The sequence below is a fragment of the Phyllostomus discolor genome, chromosome 3 (assembly GCF_004126475.2).
Source record: "Phyllostomus discolor isolate MPI-MPIP mPhyDis1 chromosome 3, mPhyDis1.pri.v3, whole genome shotgun sequence".
Lineage (NCBI taxonomy): Eukaryota > Metazoa > Chordata > Mammalia > Chiroptera > Phyllostomidae > Phyllostomus > Phyllostomus discolor.
Window position 1 is genome coordinate 49678955 of NC_040905.2, and position 20339 is coordinate 49699293.

General features: G+C 38.6%; 1 protein-coding gene across 4 annotated transcripts; it reads right to left on the bottom strand.

Moving 5' to 3' along the window:
- Positions 1-2104: 2104 nt before the first annotated feature.
- Positions 2105-16001, bottom strand: MTX3 (metaxin 3). 4 transcript variants are annotated; one of them, XM_028523070.2, is made up of 9 exons: positions 15870-16001; positions 15314-15383; positions 14886-14962; positions 14317-14409; positions 13632-13814; positions 13417-13493; positions 12744-12901; positions 11371-11459; positions 2105-9002 (listed from the first exon to the last, which is right to left on the bottom strand). In XM_028523070.2, exons 1-9 carry the CDS (start codon positions 15948-15950, stop codon positions 8892-8894), a joined length of 939 nt encoding a protein of 312 aa, XP_028378871.1. In that variant the 5' UTR covers positions 15951-16001; the 3' UTR covers positions 2105-8891. The 4 variants fall into 4 exon arrangements, 3 of the variants coding, with proteins under 3 accessions (XP_028378871.1, XP_035876357.1, XP_035876358.1); XR_004901960.1 differs by lacking the exon at positions 2105-9002 and adding an exon at positions 12261-12357 and having other exon boundaries at positions 15870-15993; XM_036020464.1 differs by lacking the exon at positions 14317-14409 and having other exon boundaries at positions 15870-15993.
- Between the last annotated feature and the right edge of the window lie 4338 nt (positions 16002-20339).

The window sequence follows — 20339 nt, forward strand, 5'->3', positions numbered from 1 at the left end:
AAAACACACATAAAAATGTTCATTCATTCACGTTCAGGTTCCACTGCATTGCATTAAACAGTAATGCAGACTGAGGGTCCAGTGTCTTGCTGGAAGCCATCATTTTGGTGTCTTGTGTTAAGTCTGGCTTTCCACTCTAAAGTCCAGTCTTTCCGTGCCCCATTCTTCATCACCGTAGCTCCGATTACAGCACAGCTAGAGTTCCTTTCTCTTTGGTTCTTTTCCCTCTTGATTTCTACACCTGCTATTCCCCTTCTCACCTTTTTCTAAACCATGTTAGCATGAAGTAGTCACCTTGTGAATTTGCTGTTATATGTGATACAAAATGTAAAACATGGTCATTAGACAGATGAAAAAGGCAATGCCCCCTCAAAGAAAAACAGGGACAATATGTACCAGAATAGGCACAATCCAACGGTCTTCAAATAAGTCAGTTTGCTTCCTGCATTTGAAATAAAACTGAAATCTGTTTTGCCTTACTTGTGATATTTGGGAAGTGTTATGCTTTCTTCTACACAATAAGATTTCTTAACTTTTTCACAGTAAGAATTATTGAAAGGACCACCTTTCCCAAACTAGGATTTGAAGAACCAATCCTTAAGTGTATTTATAAATGTTCATTTTCCTATTCTTTTCCCTCACTTACTCAAAAAGTAGGATAAGTATAATAGCCTCTCTCACACTTGGAAGAATACTTTTGGAGTCCTGAGTTGGCAGTGTTAGAAATTAGAAATGTCTTTGATGATGCACAGCTGCCTTCATTTCTTAATCACACACATGTCTAATGCATTCCAGGGGGCTGACTAATGTACCTAGAGAATGGACCATCGTCTCCCATCCTTTCTCCTGAAGTCTCGTCAGTTAGATCAAGAAGGGACTAGTTTCTCCTTTGCTCTATGACTAGGAACTTCGTTACAAGATGATCTCGAGTAAGGCACATCCTTACACGTCCCCACCACTTCCTTCTTGTTTTCAGATCCAGTTAAACATGTGAGCAGCACTCATATACCCAGTTTCTCATTTATCATTATCAGTGATCTAAACAGTTCCTTTATCTCAGTCTTCCTCCTATTCAGATTCACTTAGGCCAAGATCCCAATATGGAAAAACTTAAGTTTTCCAACCAATAGCTGCTCTTAGTGGCAAAGGAAAACAGAGTACTGTTGTCGTGTGGCCTACCATCCACTGAAGGTTTTCACACTAAATAGTTACCCAGGAGTCTCTGAGCACCCAAAGCCGTCCCAGACCAAAGCAAGCCTCTGAGCAGAGCAATTAAGAACCAAGTTTCCGAAGTTCTTCATGGTATGGTTCTCAGATTTGTGATTCCAATTCGCTGTCATTCCTCAAAAGAATTCCATTATTCTACGATACTAACTATCCTTTCCTGCTCTCTTGTTGAAGATAAGTGATCATTACCACCCACCTTAATCCACCCAAGGACCTTTCATCTGGGACCCAAAGTTCACATGCGATCAAGATTTGCGTACTTTGGAGATGGCTGGTTTCCCATGTAGGAGAAATACAGTGCTTACTTACCTGAACAGCTCTACTTGGAAGACTGATGCATTTCACTGTATGTGTATTATACCTCAATTAAAAATAAACTCTAACAAACACACTCATCCTCCCAGGGAACCTGCCCTTCCTTGACTAGCTCTACCAGAGTTCTCTATATGCATACATCTTTCCCATTTAAAAAAAAAATGCAGCAAAAAACATGTCTTTCCCCCTCACTAAAATTGCACTATTTTTTCTCAGTGTATGTCTTCCATTCAATTACACAGGACACTGCTGAACTATCTAAGTGGGCAAAGGGAAACTTTTCAAAAACTTACAGAGTCCCAGGGATGACATAACTGTCACCCTGAAAAGCTGTGTGAATCGCCCAAGTCACACACTTCCCAGAGGCGGAGGGAGCAGGCCGCTGCCCTCCCTGAGCAAGGGCTAGAAAAGGCACGAGTGACCTCAATGCATCACAGACAGAATGAACATTTTAACAACAATCCCTGATCTAGTTCAGTCCTAATCCTGAATAATCGTTTGTGACTATCCAAAAATTCACCTTAAGGAATAAATAAAAGGAATAAATAACATCAAATCAGTATTTAATAAACATCCAGGAGATCTGAGATTTTATTGTGAAAACAGCTCTTTTGACATTATATCCAGTTTTTCATTTGTCAGCATAAATTCTTTATAACACTGATCATCACCACCACTTCTGGGTATTTATACACAATCTCTCAGTAAAATACAGTCATACTACACAATGCCAGAATGTTGAAATTATGACCAAAATTGCTTATTTTAAGATTGTTTATAACAAATCTATAGTATTTGTACACTAGAACAGATGTTTAAAATGTTTACCATTCAAAGATAGGCTTGGTGGAACAAAGCCACTATGTATATAAATATACATTTCTTATTTATCTCCTTTGCTGTCCATCTTCCAGAAAGCTGAAGTTACATTCTAAATACCTCAAATTTCCACTTCAAGATAAACAGAAAAATGGAGAGACATTATTTTCTATTTTACAAAATAAGACATAAAGTAAAAATAAATAAATAAAACTCATCTTTATGCAATTAACATAAAAGCTTCAGTGCACCCTTCCTTTGCCAAGAAACACAAACGCCAGCTTGCAGGAGACAGAGCCGGCAGTCCGGCAAAAGTGTGGCCAGCACAGCCTTCTCTATAGCGCATGGCTTGCAAAGGACTGATGCAAACTCTGGCAACGCTTTCTTCCTGACTTCCAAGGATCTGGGATACATAAACCCAATGATCAAAAGGCATTTCTCTGAATTTGCATGAGGAAGAATCACAACAAAGGTCCAACTGCTTTTCACGTGACAAGATGTTCACCATCACGCAACACAAACCCAAGGGCTAGTCTTCCCTCAAATGCACGTCCGAAGCTCGGTGTTCCGGATCTGCAACTGTCTACACAGCAGAAGACACACCAGCACACCCCAGTGCCCGGTTGGTAATCTGGTTTCATACTTGGAAATGAAATCCAACATACTTAGTCCTCTGAAATCTGGAGGCCAGTAAAGTTTAAATTTGGGGGATATAGAAACTGCTGGGAATGTAAACTGTAAACTCCAAACCCTCGTGCTACGAAATGCACACAAAAACTGCATGGTCCTTATGTAGACTATGCCTCCAGAAATGGAATACAACTTGAAAATACTAACCTTCCTTTGCTTTGCTCCTGAAACACCTATAAACTTTCTAGGACACAATGTGTGTGTGCGCGCGTGCATGCGCGCAAAATGACCAGCTTATATTTGACTTTAGTGCTATAAATAATATTCATTGCCTTTTTGACAGCCTAAAATGATTTAGAAGATTGTTCTGGAATTCCGAGTTTGTTCCCTCTATCTCCTAGATGCCTGTGAACTGGTTAGGGTAGTTCTCTGAAACCACCCATTCCCAAACTGCCTGGGATTCTAGGGAAAGGGGCTGGACTGACCAGGGGCCTCGCATGGGCCTACCTCACCAACCTCGCAGACCGCAGCCACCCTTCTCACAACCCCATGGTCCCCGGGAGTCCTGACCTGTTTCTTCCCGTTCATGGCCACTCGTTGAGGCACCCAACCAGAAGTCTTTGCAATGAGCACAAACAAGCAAAAACACTCTAGGGCAGCATTTCCCTAGGTGTATTTCACAGAACACAAATCTCATAAGACACCTACTTTTAAAAAATCCACATAAATGGAGACAACTGTACTTGAACAATAATTTAAAAAATGTGAAAAACAAATCCACATAAAAATAAATTAGGGAAATGGTATATAAAACACAGGTCCTGCTTGGAGACTGAAACCACACATTAGCATGTCAAAGTTCTGAAAAGCCTACAGTAACTTCTGTCTAAACCAACACTTCCCAAATCTATTTGACTCTCTATTCATGTAACAATATATTCTGCCAAGACACACCTTTAGGAACTACTTGTCCAATGAACTAAAAGATCTTTTTTAATCTTACAGTATAATTTCAAATTAATAATGAGGATATAAAAAGACATATTTTCCTGTATTTTTATAAAGAAATTGCTTTGTTTTTCTCTGAATATTCTTCTATCATTAAAAAAAATCCCCATTCCCCTCTCTATTTAAAAATGTTCAAGTCAAGGTTACCCTTTCTTATAGTCATTGTTCAAGAGTGCTAACTCTCGTCATTGGCCTCTTCACCTGGAAAAATAATCGCCACTATGTGTTTGATTCTGAGGCTGCTTCTCCACCTCCATCACAACAGTTTTGACTCTAGGTCGGGTAACCTGGGCTCCTAGAAAACACTCCTCCCAAGAGAGTTTTGGGCTGAATTATTTTCATACCCTTAAAAAAAACAAACTCCATCTTAACAGCTCAGTGAAAATCAGCCTTTTGAAGATCTAATGAAACTTCAATTAAACCTGTGAGGATAATAGGATTACTGACCTTTAATTCGGGTAACTAACAACAAATTTCCTAATGATCTGTTTAGGAAGTATGAAAACACTGAAAAGTCAATGTAAATTCCACAGAGCTGAACAAGGAAAAAAGGCAAAAGATAAAACTCTTAACACGAACAACATATACAAAAGACCATCATCACAACCCAATCATAATCCGAGGCTCTGCTAGGAGTTCAAAGACATACACAACCAAACCAAGACAAAGTCAATTACGAAATCCCTGCGAGTTTAAAACCAAAAGCACACGGACAGGCTGCACCTCCACTAAAGCGAGGCCCCCGTGTGTGGACCCACGCAAAAGCCAAGGACTACCACCTAGAGACACAGAAAGTTTTTTCAAACTATTTTACCCTTAAGAGTAAGCCCAGGTACCCTAGAAAGAAAGATATCATTATAAACATAAAATTGTAGAGTATTTTTATATCCTAGGGAAAAGGAGTTCCTGGTCTAGGTTGTTTTTTGTTTTTGTTGTTTTTCCTGGTAAGGCAAAAGAGATCTCATCAGCAATTGTTGCAAACCTGAGTTGCTTGTTTCTTTAAACTCAAATATGAAATAAATTATATTTCATTTATATTTTGTATTTATTCATCTGGAATTGAATACTGGATACTATCTTTGGAGCATTAAACTTTAAATCATAGTTTATGTAGATAATGATATATTTACTCTACTGAATTTACTTTTTAAAACCCTTTTATTTTAAAGTAGTTATAGATTCACAAGTTGCAAAACAATACAGCGAAATCCTGTGTATCCATCATTCAGCTTTTTGTCTTTGCATTTAAGCATTTATATTTTGGTTTTAAAGAATTAACATTTTTGACAGTTTATGAAAAAACTGTCAAAAATTCAGAAATGTGTATTCTTGGAAGAGGCCCTAAGAAAACATACTACTGACTTCAAACTTTTATCACGAGGCTCCTTTTAAAAAATTGGTTTTCTGAAATACTCTCACCCTTACCAATTTCTGACTCTTTTGATGTTTTTTTTTTCATTTTTGCAGACTTCTAAAAATTATAATTTAGCTATGACTGAAATAAGCTCTTCCATTCCTTCATGTTTACATACAAGGGGTGACCCAAAAAAGCACCCAGAATTATCTTCTGGAGGGTGGGCCCCTTATAATACAGGCTTCCCCCATTAGGTGTTCTAGGAACCCATCTGTATCAGTGTGCCAGCTGGCATTGTTGTGAGAGGCTGTGTTCAGCTTCAGTAAGTTTTTTTCAAAGATTCTTTCAGCATGTTTGCCCATTTCATGATGGGTGATTTAGAAGCACACCTGCCCACACAGCAGGGTGTTCAGCAGTTTTTACCAAAAGTGGCAAGACCCCCAACCCCCCAACCGCCCTCACCCAATCTCACCCCAAGAGACTTTATTTTTGTTTTCCCAGATGAAAAAAGTCCTGCAAGGGAATGGTTTGCCAATATGGAAGAGGTAAAATAAAAAACAATAGAAGCACTAAGAGGCAACAAAATTGACGAGTTCAAAACTGTTTTGAGCAGTGGAAAAAAGAGTCTCAAAAGGTGTATTGCATCAAATGGAGAGTATTTGAAGGTGACTAAAGTTTAAACATGTAAGAATAAATACACAGTTTATCAATAAATTCCATGGAGGTTTTTTTTGGGTCCCCCTCATATCTGGCAATATTGAATGCATAGAAATTACAAATGGAAATTAAAATGTTTTGGGTTTAATGTAAAATCTCTAATCCTTTAATACCCCCAAAATAATACAAATGTACCTAAATTGACATCTATTTTACTTGTCAGGGCCTACCTTTGTAGGGGTAAAGAAACACTGTGAAGGAATGACCATCCTCACGGTTCTTTAGTTTCTTTAGTGCTGTGAGAGTCATCAGTCTCATGGCTGACTGATGATGGCTGATGTAGGATCTTTATCACACGGGCATTATCTGACCAGTTTTCTAATCCTATGCCACAAACAAAGATAAACATGTAGTCCCTTTTATGTTAGCCTCCACCATCACTTCCAAAAGAAAGTAGATCATAGCATTTTGTTTAATACTGTGGACCGTTTATCTCAACAAACTCAGACTTCATACAAAGCACATCCCGACAGGCTGATCGCCAGCCCTGTCCAGATTGGAGTGTTGTTCCTCCCCAAGAGCGCATATCTGCAGTGGTCTGTGCTCAGTTAGAACTTATACCAAAAAAGCCCAGCTAAGTAAGCCAACATACAAATTTTCACACGTCTAAACCACATTTTGCCTCTTAGGAAAAGTGCTATGGAAGCACCATGGCCTATGTGGTACAAGTCTAAACGCAGTTCAAAGCAGGAATGACCAAAAGGAAATATATCCTATTTACAGTCATCTTCTCTACTAGAAAAAGACAAATACCTGTTTTAAAACAGAGCCTGTGATTAGACTTTCAACACATGGAACAGTATGGGATGCTTCTTGGCTGAAGTCTGTGTGTTGTAAGAGCACAGTCTCCCACATTCTTATAGAAACTAAAACACGCTTTTCTTATTCATGGACATTACTAGTTTTATTGACATAAAAATTTACATAATCCAGCATTATCTTTTGACTTTGCCTACGGAGAGACTTGGAATTACCATTCAATTTTATAATCTGTAAGGGTTGGTACAGCTCTCTCTACCACTCCAAAACTAACTTTAATTGTTCTGTTTTACATGTGTTTGACAATTCTAAGCCACTTCAAAAGCTTTTTGGAAGCTTTAATATAAATCATAACTAAAAATGACTAACCCTGGCTGAAGCATAAACAGATGTTTGATTGATGTGCTAACCAACCACCTCCAATGTACATCATCAACCATAGAGGACAATAAAATCCTCTGGTCATGATTTTCAATACACAACATTCATACGGAGTTCAGACTGTTGGAAACGAACAGAAGATTAACACGGAACGCACACACACACTCTCTCCCACCTGTTGCAGAAATTACAGTTACTCTCCCTAAATGCATCCAAACAGATAAACAGGATTTTGAAGACCACGTTGCCTCTCACTTTCAAGAAGAAATATTTACAAGGACTTAAAACTCCTATATAAATAGCTACCCAAATACCAAACAAATTGAGAGGATGCAGGTCAAACACAGCAGAGCTCCACTCAGCTCAAACTGGATGAGTTTGGACTACAAAGCTGTTTTCTTTGCGTGTGGGTTTCTGCAAAATGCGATAAGATTTGCTGAGCACCATAGTATTCCTTTAAGACACTAATCAAAAATATGGTCCTATATTTTAAAAATCCCAGAAGTGGTTTTAGGACAACAGAAGCACCTCAGCTGCTAAAATAAGATTTTAGTATAAGTAAAATTACTTGCACAGCAAATCTTTTAACAGTTCAGCAACCAATAAGTAGAAAATATTCTTAAAAATGTACTGCTATTCCCGATTATTCCACTGGATCCTTCAACTATAGTTAAACTACATAAAAATAGTTGTCATAAAACTTTTGACTACATGATAGGCTTCTTATGAAAGAACACTGGTATGAGCCAAGCATGATGAACTTGGACCAGCACACAGTAGGTACTTCTATGACTCTGGTGAGAGTTCCTTCTGAGTGGTGTCTACAAACAGAACAGGTTTCAATAAGACTTTAGAGCCTGGCATAACAACGATGCCAACACATTCAGTCCTCCTGGAATCAATCCAAGAAAGAGATGACCAGAGTTAAAGATATACTGCAAATACATAGGTCTGAAGTGGGCACATTCACCCAACAAACTAAAAGAGCCCTTACTAACCTAGATTGAACATATCAGCAAATACTTATGTAATACTGAAGTGCATATAGTCAGATAAATATTATATGTAACTACCTTTAATATTTACATATGGTACTAAACCCCCAAAAGATTAGTCTTATGAGAGCATAATTTAAAAGCACATTCCTCATTGCTTTTTATAGTTAAATGCAGGCTTTTTCTATGGAAATAAATACAATATTAGGATAATATATTTTTCCTAATGTCTAAAGTAGGCATCAAATTTCTAAACAGAAGAAAAAGGCCTCAGCCCAAGAGCCACATATTAGATACTCATATTGGTCTAAGAAAACTAAATTTATAAATTAGCTTAAATAAAGTGAGAGTGCACATTCAGAACAGAATTGTAGCTTTTGGTCAGCAACATGTGAACCGAAGGCAAAAATCTGCCACGATTAAGGCAGGTTTTTCTTTTCATATATACAGTACAATGTGTTTTCTTTTTCTCCCCAAGTTCACTTAGTATTCACTTTGATGGAATTTAAAGTGCATTGCCAAGCTAAAATACAAGCTTCCTAATTTAAAAAAATAGATATCATACAAAGTTTGTCTTGCTTGAGTCTTCCTGTACTTAGTAACAGAATTTTCTCTCTGTCTTCACACACTCGGTGTGAGAGAGCACTGCAGCAGTCCGTGACCCTGGACATGGAGCACGGTGTCTGTCAGGGGGACAGCCGTTGTAATGAGTCGCTTTCTTCTTCTGCTGGAGTCAGTTTAAGTGTTGGCAGTTTCCGAGGAGGGAGCTGCGGGCTTTGGCGAAGATTGTCATCCATCTGTGGGAGTACAAAAGGTACATCTGACTAACGGCTGTGGCACCGCCACCGCGTGCGTGGACTGTGGCCTCCCCGCCCAAACTGTAACCCAGAGCAGTACAGGACCATATGTGTCTAGGACTGCCAGAGAAACCTTTTTCTTATGGATCGTCTCTCAAGAATTCTAAATGTCATTCTTCAAATACCAGCTGACTCAGTAGATGTACAAAAGCAATATGGCTCATCTTGATGCTTTCACAAAATTACCGTTATTCCACAAAATGGATACTCTGCTGAAATCAACCCTGACATGACTTGGTTTAAGAGGTCTTCTACTTCTCTTATACTAAGCTCCACAGTTTAGAAAGTTTGTTCACATACAATACCTCAGTTGATCTTCCCAACACCATTGTACAGAAAGAAAAAAAAAAGCAGTTACAGTCATTCCCTATTTTATAGACTAACAAAATGAAGCTCATAATGGTTAAGGAATTTGCATTCAGTTGCAAAGCTAGTATCAGAGCTGAAATTTGAACTCAGGTCTTATTCCAGCACTATTATTCTTTGAACTCACTGTCTGAATGAAAATTACCTGTACGTCACTCAAAAAGACCAGCTGTTTCAGATTGAAAATATTTAGACCAAGGGAAGCTAGGAAAAGAGACGGAAACAAGGATACACTCTTTAGCCCTGATTCAGAGGCATTCCAAACGCTGGATCAGTTCTAAGTCTGCTCTAGAAAAACAAATTCATATGGAGCAGAATGAGAAAACGCCCGAGTTTCGGACTTACACTAAGGAGTACATTGGCATTCCTGGAAGCACTAGCAGAGGGAGTACTTAGAACTGAATCAGATTTTCGAAAACTACTTTTAACCAGAGCACCCTGCAAACAGAGCAAAATACTCAGGTCCTGGTGCTGAGCTCACTATCAGTTCAACTTCATAAAAGACTTGAAAGCAGCTGCCATCAAAGACACAAAACCAACAGAATGTAACATCATTTTACCCACTTGATACGCATGTTTTAGAGTTTTGATTATCTTCTCAAGATGTTCTCTCATACAGCAGGGTGGAAGTGTCTCAGCAGAGGTACACAGGGTGTGTAGGAAAGGAAAGAGGATGGAAACTATACTGGCTAGCCTTCATCTAGCAGATAAGTGTCTTAAATAGTCTGTGCCTAAAATAGTCTGAGAAACTTTTCCATTATCTGCACTTAACACTCAATGTATTTTCTCTCATGAGATTTACTGGGGTGGACAAAGAATTAAAACAAACTAGGCTTTTATTCAGTTTACCCAAACCTTAACACTGGGCTCTTACAATTTTACTGCTCAGTTTTACTTACTTCTCAAGTTCTAACAACACACAAAATACAATAAAAAGAAACAGAACAGTCATTCCAGAGGGCGGCAGCTATAAGCCCAGCTACTATGCTACTAGCAATAGACACACGATCTCGTTCATAAGTTAGTTGGCTGATTAACTGCAAGGCCCATGCTGGAGTCCAATTGCTAGGGTTCAAATAACCTCTCAAACTCTTGTTGCTTGAATAACCTTGGGTAGGTGACACAAGCTACTCTCGAAGCCTCAGTATTCTCCTCCGTAAAAGAGGGAGGACAGAGGACCTGCACTCATAGAGCTGTGGTGAGGATTAGATGAGGTAACTCATATAAAGGGCATACAACACAGTGCCCTTTACTGCTAGCCAGTGTTATTAAGCTGCATGGCCCCACTGGTTTGTGAAAGAATTAAGTATTAAAAGCAAGTTTACCAGACACTTGGGGGAAATGCATAACTCTCTTGTGTTTTTCCAAATAGAATCACCCTTAAAATTTCCATTGTTGGCTCTCCTCTACCCAGTTACTCAATCACTCTCTCATCAAATGAACACCCCCAAAATGGCAAAATACCCACACTGATAAAAAAAATTGTGGACAACATTTAGAAAAGAGAAAGGTAAGAAGGGGAAAATATGACACAGTTCATGTGTAAGAACAAGATGTCGTAACACAATTAACAAGAAAGGATAAGTTCAGATGCTTCCGATCTCAAGAAGTGTTAACCTTCAGAGACAGAAGCAGACAAGCAAGCAAGAATTGTTTTTGTCTTTTTTTTTTTTAAGCCAGGCTTTTGGGTCTCCTAACTTGAAAAATACTAATTGTGTGGTAAAAGTAAATGCAATCATGTTATCAGATTTTCCCCCAAAGCAATCAAACCACTTCTGGCTTCAAAATACTGTATTATATTACACAACTTTAGTAAATGTATATTTAAAAAGCTTTCTGAAAAAATTAAGAGGGTAAAGTTAATTCATAACCCAAATTACAATATTAATCGCAGAAAAGAAAATACTAAACTACTATTACAAATGATTGAAGTAAACATGACCTTTTCAATCAAGTTGGATTCCTTATTTACAAGCTGTGTGAGTTTCTGCAGATTTGCATCTACCGTTTCTTGTCCAGCAGGAGAAATGCCTAGGAAGCCAGGGACAGAAGTCAGAAAGACAGGAAACTGTGAAAGCCTTTAAAGCTGTTTAGATCAAAAGACTTTTGAATCTATTCACCCTCCCACATGGACCACCCTCCAAAAAAAAGGCAAAGAGAAAAACTATTCTGGGTCCAAAGTCAAACTTAGGTGGCAAAGTAATGCTCCAAAACCAAACCATAAACAAAAGGACCAAATCTGTCCACAGAGTAGACCCTGTTAGGCCGAGTGTGGTGCAACTAGGCAAAGCACTTAGTAAGAGAGCACAGCAGTCCTCCTTTCCTTCACAGGTCTCAGTCGTGCCTTCCCTCCCCCCACCCCCATTCCAAATAGGTCATCAGTCACAACTATTTGCATAGTTTTCTAAGGCAGTCAGTCCCAAACGGGTATCCACCAGCATCCAAAGTATCCAAAGGGACTTTAAAAAACAGATTCCTGGAATCTATCCCTAAGAAACTCTAATTTAGTAAATCTGGTATAGGACCCAAGATTTTATATTTGTCCTGTAGAAAGGTTTGCCAACCACTGCTTCAAAGTAACAAGGTTGAACGTTACTTAATTTCATGACTCTCAAACTATTAATATTAACTCATCCCTACATACAAAACACATAGCCACCCATAAAAAATAAACCGTTGCTCAGCCAGCTATCTTTATAACTCCTGCTTCTTAAAATGACAGTTTCTGCCAACTCTCCCAATATAAATTTAGTATCCCAATCACTTAAGCACGAGGCCTCACTCTCCCAACGAATCATATCCTAAATGACAGGTGCCCTCTGTTTACTATACCTCCAGTCTGATGCAATCAGTTTTCAAGTAGTGGAATCATGGGGGTGTACCTCACCAAAATCAATCTGCTACTGATTTCTGTTCACGCAGGAAAATGCTAGAAGCAACATTTAAAGTAATTGCCCATTTGCATTAGGAAAAGTGCTATCTTAATAAATAGTTCAATAAATACCTGTGGTTTAATCTTTTCAAAGAAAATGACCCACTTCAAAGGGGCAATATTTAAAGAAGAACATAAAGCAAGAATTGTATAAAACCCAAAAGAAGAGACAAAAAGCAAATATTAATTTCTCTATTTAAGTAAGAACTAAAACATGAAAATAAAAATAAAGTTGAGAAAATGCAACTTCTCGAGGTGCTATTAATCAGCATTTAAAGAAAATACGCAAACTTCTTTAATAAGTAATAAATCTTGCTATACATCCTTAGGAAATATACAAATACTACTACATACAGAGACCAGCTGAAGAGGAGCCAGCTTACCTCCAAGAGTGAGCCTAAAATAACTGTTGAGGATGTCATCACAAAAGCGACACAGGTTGGAGAGCTGTTTCAAATGTTCTTGTAACTGAACTTTAGGGAAGCGGACTTTATACAGAGGTGCAAGAAAACCAAACACATAGGCATCCAAGGTAGAAGGCCTAAAAATATATTCAGCATATTTTAAAAAGCATTAGAAAATACATTAGAAAAACATTAGAAAATATTAATTTGGTATTATTAAAAAAATTCTCAAATATACTATTAGTCAGTTCTCAAGTATACAATACAGTCTTTTTAAAGGTTTACCACCCATTTTAGCTTATAATATGATGTAACTAGGATTTTACTTGGCTTTTTATTAGTACTCTAACCATTCATTTTATTAAGAAGAAAATTCAGTTGTCAATTAAAGATTCATTTTCACTCATGAGTGATATAGGGATTGGCGATAGGGTGGGAGTAGTCTCAGATGTTCTCGGTTCACTACTGCAGTGCAGTAAGTCAACATTAGATCACTGCCGATGGAAAGTTTCCCATGGTAAAACCCATTACATTTTTTTTAAGTGAAAAACTCAGTGGGGAAGGGTGAAGACAAGGGGGGTTGCTTTGAATGATTGCTCATTCAAAATATGCACACAAAACATCAAAATGACTTTTAAGGGAATGCACTCACGTATCTCCAAAGAAAAACTGAGATGTCCCCAATCTGTTTGACAGAAGATTTAGGCACTCCTTGGCATCTCTGTAGATCTAATAAGGATGACATTACATCTCAGAGACAGGAAAGATGCTCTCAAGCTCCTCTTTTAGGCAGGCAACTACAGATAAATTTGTCTCCACTATCTCTCGTCCCTCCTTGGGAAGGCCCCGCTTGGATAGCAACCGTACCTGTGCTTCCACTTCTCGCAGGTGGTAGAGAGGAGGCTGCCCCCTGGTCAGGAGAATCCTAGTCAATGCTCCCTTAGACATTCTTCCAGGAAGGATCAAACTCAAGGGAAAGGGAATTCGTGAAGCAAACCATGGCTTTGTCACAGAAAAGTAATTTTCACTCTCAACCCAGAATGTATGAAGCTGCAAAAGAAAAGAAAAAACACCACAAGGATGTTCTTTTATTAAAAGATCACTCAGTCGATGTGCAAGTTTCTCATAAATATCTTTGTATAAAGTGAATTCATACAAATTTTCTAGTTAGAAAGACTCAAGGATTAAACAAGATTTTAAATGTGAGGGTTTTTTTTAATCTCTATATCCCAGGCACCCAGAACAAGGCCTAGCATACAGTAGGCACTCAATCTTTGCTGCATGAATGGATTACAGTTCACCCAATTTTATAATGGAGCGACAAACTCCATCTTCCACAAAGACTTTTCAATTCCAAATGACATTATCTTTTACTTGATTGTTTCATGTACTAGTAGAATGCCTAAAAGAATCCAGTTTCACTGGAAAATGAAAGAATCAAGGCTAATGCATAAGTGAAATTTCCTCTCTTAAGCCTTTTTTATTATTTTTCTCCTAAATAAGTATATTTCCAGTAGATCATTAGAATATTGTAATATTCACCAATGCTCACCACTGCAGGAAGAAGCTTCTCTTCAAGGAGAGCAATGTAAGCCAGCGTATCTGCCCCTTGTTTTGCTGAGAGTTCATAATCAGCATTATATTTCTATTAAAAAATATAAAACCAAAAAAACCCTCAGAAGTCAAGAGCATCCCAAAACAGTGAAGCTAAATAAATTACAATTCCTATTTATTCTTCTTCAAAAATAGCAAACATGATACTAAAAGGGAAAAAGAAATACATAGTGGCAAATGCTGCTTAATACAAATAAAGTTCTTAGCACAGCATCATGCACACAATAAAGTCTATAACTGTTACAATTTTTATTCACTATTATTTCAGTAATTGTTAATGACCAGTTTTGTACAAACTGATTAAATAGAAGTTATTGTTATCATTGATAATAAGGAAAAAGTTCTAATTGGTTGCATTTTCCCCCATGAAACTAGAAAGAAAAACTTCCAATTGTCTAGTGACTTGACAAAAAAGAATTTCTAAAAAAATCCGCAAACCTTACAATGTATTTTTTTAAAGCGATATGCAGGGATCAACAATCTACTTCTTCTAAAGGAACCACCCACCTGTTTTCTTAAAAAGTTTAGTATTTTTGCCGGTTGAGATACAATGTTGTCTTCAGTTGTCAAGATTGGTACATCTCCTACAATCAAAAAACGGTTTACATACAAAGAAACATTTCTATTTCCTCTTAAAGATTCCAATACTCAACTCTACCAATTGTCCATTGGAGGGGAGAAAAAAGTAAGTTGATATCTTAGTTTTCTGCAATTTCACAAAGAGTAGTGCTACAGAACATTTACATTTCTCATAATTTCCTCTGATTTGGCTTGCATTTTAAGTATTACTCAGAATGATAAACCATAAGCTACACCAGCCAAGGTCATGGTAAAAAGAAACGAAAATCCTAAAGCTTTATGCCTCAGAGCTTTAAAGGGGGAAGGGGGTAGGCCCTTAAAGAGGGCAGAAGTGGTGTTTAAAGTTTACACTGTACCTCTTGAACCTCTCCAGGTGTTATCTATGACATTGACTTTCAAGGGTGCACCAGAAAACTTGGCGTAAGCCTGAAACAGAGTTTGCAATAAAATATTTTAGGCTGAGTACGTAATGCAAATCGTCAGAGCTGCTTTATTTCACGGCCCGGTTCCCCGAAGACAAGGTGGCGCGTCCTTCCCCTAATCTCTAGACGGGGCAGCACGCGCGCCACTATCCGGCTTTCGGAAACCTTTTTACCCAAAGGGTCCGGGGGGCGGGGGAAAGATGCGGAGCTGGTCGCGCGCGCGCGCGTCCCCTACTGCGAACTTTCACACCACCACCCAGATAGCTTTGCAAGACTGAGGATAACTCAGTCCAAGCAGAGAAGTGATGGGTCTCCCGTCACAGGCCAGGTTGTAACTCATCAACTACAGAGAACCCAGAACGATGCAAGCAGCAGCGAGCAGCGCCACGGGTGGCCTCCGCGGGCTGGGAACCACTACCAGCCGCCAGTACCCAGCCCAGCCAACCTCGCGCCTCTAGCCCCGCCCTGTCTTTCCCGCCCCTGGCCTCACCATTACCACCAAGGATTCACTGTGTATCGATGGGAGCCCCCAGCCCCCTCCCCAGCAACTGAGCTCCAAGGGGGCCGCCATCTTGCCCGGGCCAACATTTGCCCTCCCGGAAGTACTTTTGCCGCCTAGTTTCCGGCAGGTGGAAATCAGAGGCGGGGCAAGGAAAGGGCGGGGCGAGGGGAAGGGCGGGGCGGGTACCTTTGGACTCTGGAGAGAAGCAGAAAAGACGGGTGGTGAGTAAAAAGCAAGTTTAGGGAAAGCTTGGCCTAGGGCTTAGGAGTCCTGGGCCTTAAGTCACACCCACCAGTCATTCCTTAAATATTTGTTGGATGCCTAATGTATCCCATACCCTTTGAACCTTTCCTTCCTGGGCCTAAACTAACTTGTTTGTACAATAGGTAAGACAGTTTGTTTACAAGATTGTTGTGTTTAAAATTATGACATGGGGGAAACAAATTTGGCATACAGTAGGCATTTAATAACTGTTCAACCTCTTCCCCCATATATTGGGTTGGCCAAAAAGTTCATCTACGTTTTCCACACGATGGCTCTAGTCGTCTTTAGTTTCATTCAAAACACTTTTATTAGATTGTACTGTGACAGCTGTCACATCAGCATGCATTTAAAAAAACATCAAAATTGGTGAACTTTTGTGCAGTCCTTTTAATTTTGAAGATGGAAGAAGATATACAACATTTCAGCATATTATGATTTACTATTTCAAGAAAGGTAAAAACAACAACTGAAACATAAGAAAAGATTGGTTTAGTGTATGAAGAAAGTGCTGTGACTGAACGTATCAAAAGTGGTTTGCAGAGTTTCTTAGTACTACTGACACTTTGGACAAATAATTCTTTGTTGTGGGGTTGTCTTACGAATTGGAAGATGTTATAGCAGCATCCTTGGCCTCTACCCACTAGAAGCCAATAGCAGGAGACAGCTGACATACTCAAACTATCCAAATCAATAACACTATTGGTGAAAATGAAAAATGTGTCTATTTTATGGAAAAAGCTAAATGGACTTTTTGGCCAACCCAATGCTTGGCCTCTGCCTCATTGCATTCTCAATATCAATTATGTCATCATCATGTTAACTGCTCCACCCTCCTTGAAAGTAACCCTATTCCTAAAATGTGACAGGTGAATACTGCCTTCCTTTGGTATGAAATATGTTTCTTTCCTACCACTGCCCCTTCAAAAATGAACTTAACTGTCATCTTCTCTGGGATGATTCTACAAAGTTAGGAACTTCTAGGTTCCTGTGGCCCCTTGTACATACTTGACTTGTAGCTTCGATCCCTAGATATAGACCTTTTGCCATTCACTACAGGAAGCTCTTTGAAGACAGGAAAATGTTGACTTCATAGAAGTGAGACCTGTGCAGTCACATAGGGCCCTGTGCTTAAAAGGGCCCACACTTGCAGTTATCATCTTAAAATTCTTAATAATTTTTGGAAAAGGGGCTCTGCATTTTTATTGTTAAATGAGCCCTGAAAATCAGATAGCCAGTTGTGTCTGTGGGTCCAATAGGCATTAACTAAATGTTTCTTGAACATCAAATTTACAATTCCTCAGAAAAACAGTTAAAAGATAGGCCTTGGAAATGTCATGATCCTAACATGCTTAGTGGGTCCTGAAGTAAAGACTTAGTTGTTGTATTTTTTTCTAGAAGTCACAGTAGTCTTTCTTGAATACTCTCTGTCATTCTTCTTGACTTTTTTCTTTTCCTTTGCCCATCCAAGATAGATGGGTTCCCTTAAACAACTGAGAGCTTAAAAGAAACCTCTGCAAATATTCATAAAGTTACAATTCAACCAAAAAAATTGTTAGTCACTCCCTTACTGTTTATATACCCATCTAAATTACTTTGTCAATCTACTAAAAACCTTTGTCATGTTTCAAAGACAACAGTTCTCAGAAATAGAGAGGAAAAAGTATGTCAAAGGTGGGAATCCATTAATAATACTGTGTAACTGGAAAATGCTTAATATACGTATTACTAAAACTAAATCTCAAAATAGTTATTGACTACTGTATTCAAGACACTGTAAGGCTCTGGGAGAATACGGAGATAAATAAAACATGAATTCTATTTGCAAGAGTTTATAGTCTACAAAGGAGACTTACAATCAGGTGTAACAAGTCCAATTATCATGAGTAAAATTAGAGATATAAATAAAATTCTTTGAAAGCACAGAGCAGGAATGATGCCTCCTCTGTGGGATTTAGTGGAGGTTATCTGTTCAGTTTTCAGTAAACAGAATGTAATGCAACTTTCAGGTTTGTATAATGGGACCTTCCTGTTGTGAGGGCTCACATTTCAAGCCATAAAACTCAGAGTCCATATACTACAATCAGGCAATTTAAATACCATACACAGAGAATGTGGATTCCCCAAGTCTTGTTTGTACAGTGGAGGGTGTTGAGAGTGGTGCACCTTCCTTGTGAACACATAATTCTTCGGTTCAGCCTTCTTCCTTATTGCTGGTCTTACATATAGCAACTTCATTTGCTTTAAAGAGAAATTAAATCTCTTCTCTTAGCATTGAATTAAGACAGAGAATAGCATGCTATTGCATCTGAGAGAGAATCCTTCTCACAGGTTTATTTGTGCCAGTTTAATTGCGATCTTTTATTGCTGCACCTCCTCTTGAGAGTCTGTATTTGCTAGATTGAATTTTAAAACCTTTGTGGGGCTGATTTCACAACCAGGCTGAATATTGTTCCAGAGAACCACACAGAAAGCTGAAACCTTCAGGAATTATGCCTGGTATGGGTAGTTGGCTCCAGTGTCTTTTCCTGGCTGCTGAAGAGGATTCTTCAGAGTTCATCAAAATCATTTCATATTTCGACCAGGAAGCATACTATCTGCAAACCGTTCATGTATGTGTGGGATGACCTGAATCACAGCTTTTTAATGAATATTCCAGACAATATTTTCCCTGAAAAAGAAATATTTTTCAAAAGATGGGTAAAATGACTTCATGTAGTGATAGTCATCTAAACTCAGGGGACCTGACCTTGGCATCTATTCTTATCCCTCATGTTTTTCTTAACTTGGGAGCCATGGTGCAGGTTCTGTTAGGATCTTTATATCTGGATGAGTAAGCATCTGTGAAATGGAGCTGTGAGCGAAGATGAAAGGTTTGTGACAAGTAATCATTCAGTGTGATCCCTTAGGGAAAGTTGAACTAGAGAGCCCTGAATGTCCCTTTCAACTCTTAACTTCCATAATTCAATTCCATGTTCAGATGTAGAATCCTTGGAGAGGAAAAATTCAAACACTAAATGAAAGTCAGGAATAAAATCCTTTTCAGGCTTTTTTTGGAGGGATAGTTGGTAAAACAAAGTCTACATATTTGAGGTAACTGTAGATGATTAGGAGGTACCATTTTGTGAAGCAGATCACTAGTCTAGTGTGGTTTTAGACAAAGGCTTTAATGTACGGCAACGCTTGGCAAAGGCCTAAGAGAAGAATCAGGACTTTAGCCAATCTTGAAGGATGGGTACATTGGATTTAGATTGGCACAGGGGAAGGCATTCCATATGGACTATGCTACATGAGTCAAGGTACAGAGATGGAATGACTGTGGCAAAGAATTTAAAGACAAGTAAATGGATGGTAGATTCAATAAAAAGTTGGAGATTGATCAGAAAGACTGTTGGTTGACTAACTTGAGAAAGAGAATTGGTGATATTGGAAGGCCTGAGCATATGGATTTTTGAGGAGGTAAAAAAGAGTAAAAGCCTAAATATAATATTAATGGATTTGCATTGTCATGGATAGAAGGTGGAATGCCATTGTTGCATAGATACCATAGCAGGAAGGGTTTTATGAATCCACAAATCATATTAAATAAGCAAAAATGCCATGGAAAACGAAATGAGGAAATGCCGCTGAATAGTATTAGAAGAAAGTCACCTGGCACCCTTGCTCTGAGCATTTCTCATTAACTAGGTTGCTGGAAATCAAACTGCAAGAGATCCCACAGCTGCTCTCTCCTCCAGAAGACACACACACACACACACACACACACACAAACAGCAGACCAGCAGGGGATTACTGAAGAGAAATTAGTGTTAGGAACAGGAACAGGTACAAGATTATTGGGAATATGACACAGATCCCATATAAGAAGGAAAGAAATAAGATAGGAGCGGAAGACCCAAGATAAAGGTTTTAAAGGAGATGACAGGGTAAATCTACATACATATGAAGACAAAATTTGCTACTAGTGAGCAAAAAGGCTTAAGATTCCAGAAAGAAGAGGGATGGGGTCCTAGGAATTACCCTAAGAGTTGAAAGGCTGAGATGAGTAGCTTGAGCAATGGAGCTGGCATAGACAATAAGAGACATGCTTTTTTATTTTTCAATAATATTCCAATTTTAATTAATTCAGCAATTACTAGCCAAGCTACCTACCATGAACAACAACACCTGGGCCTGGTATTATGAAGACAAGAGAAG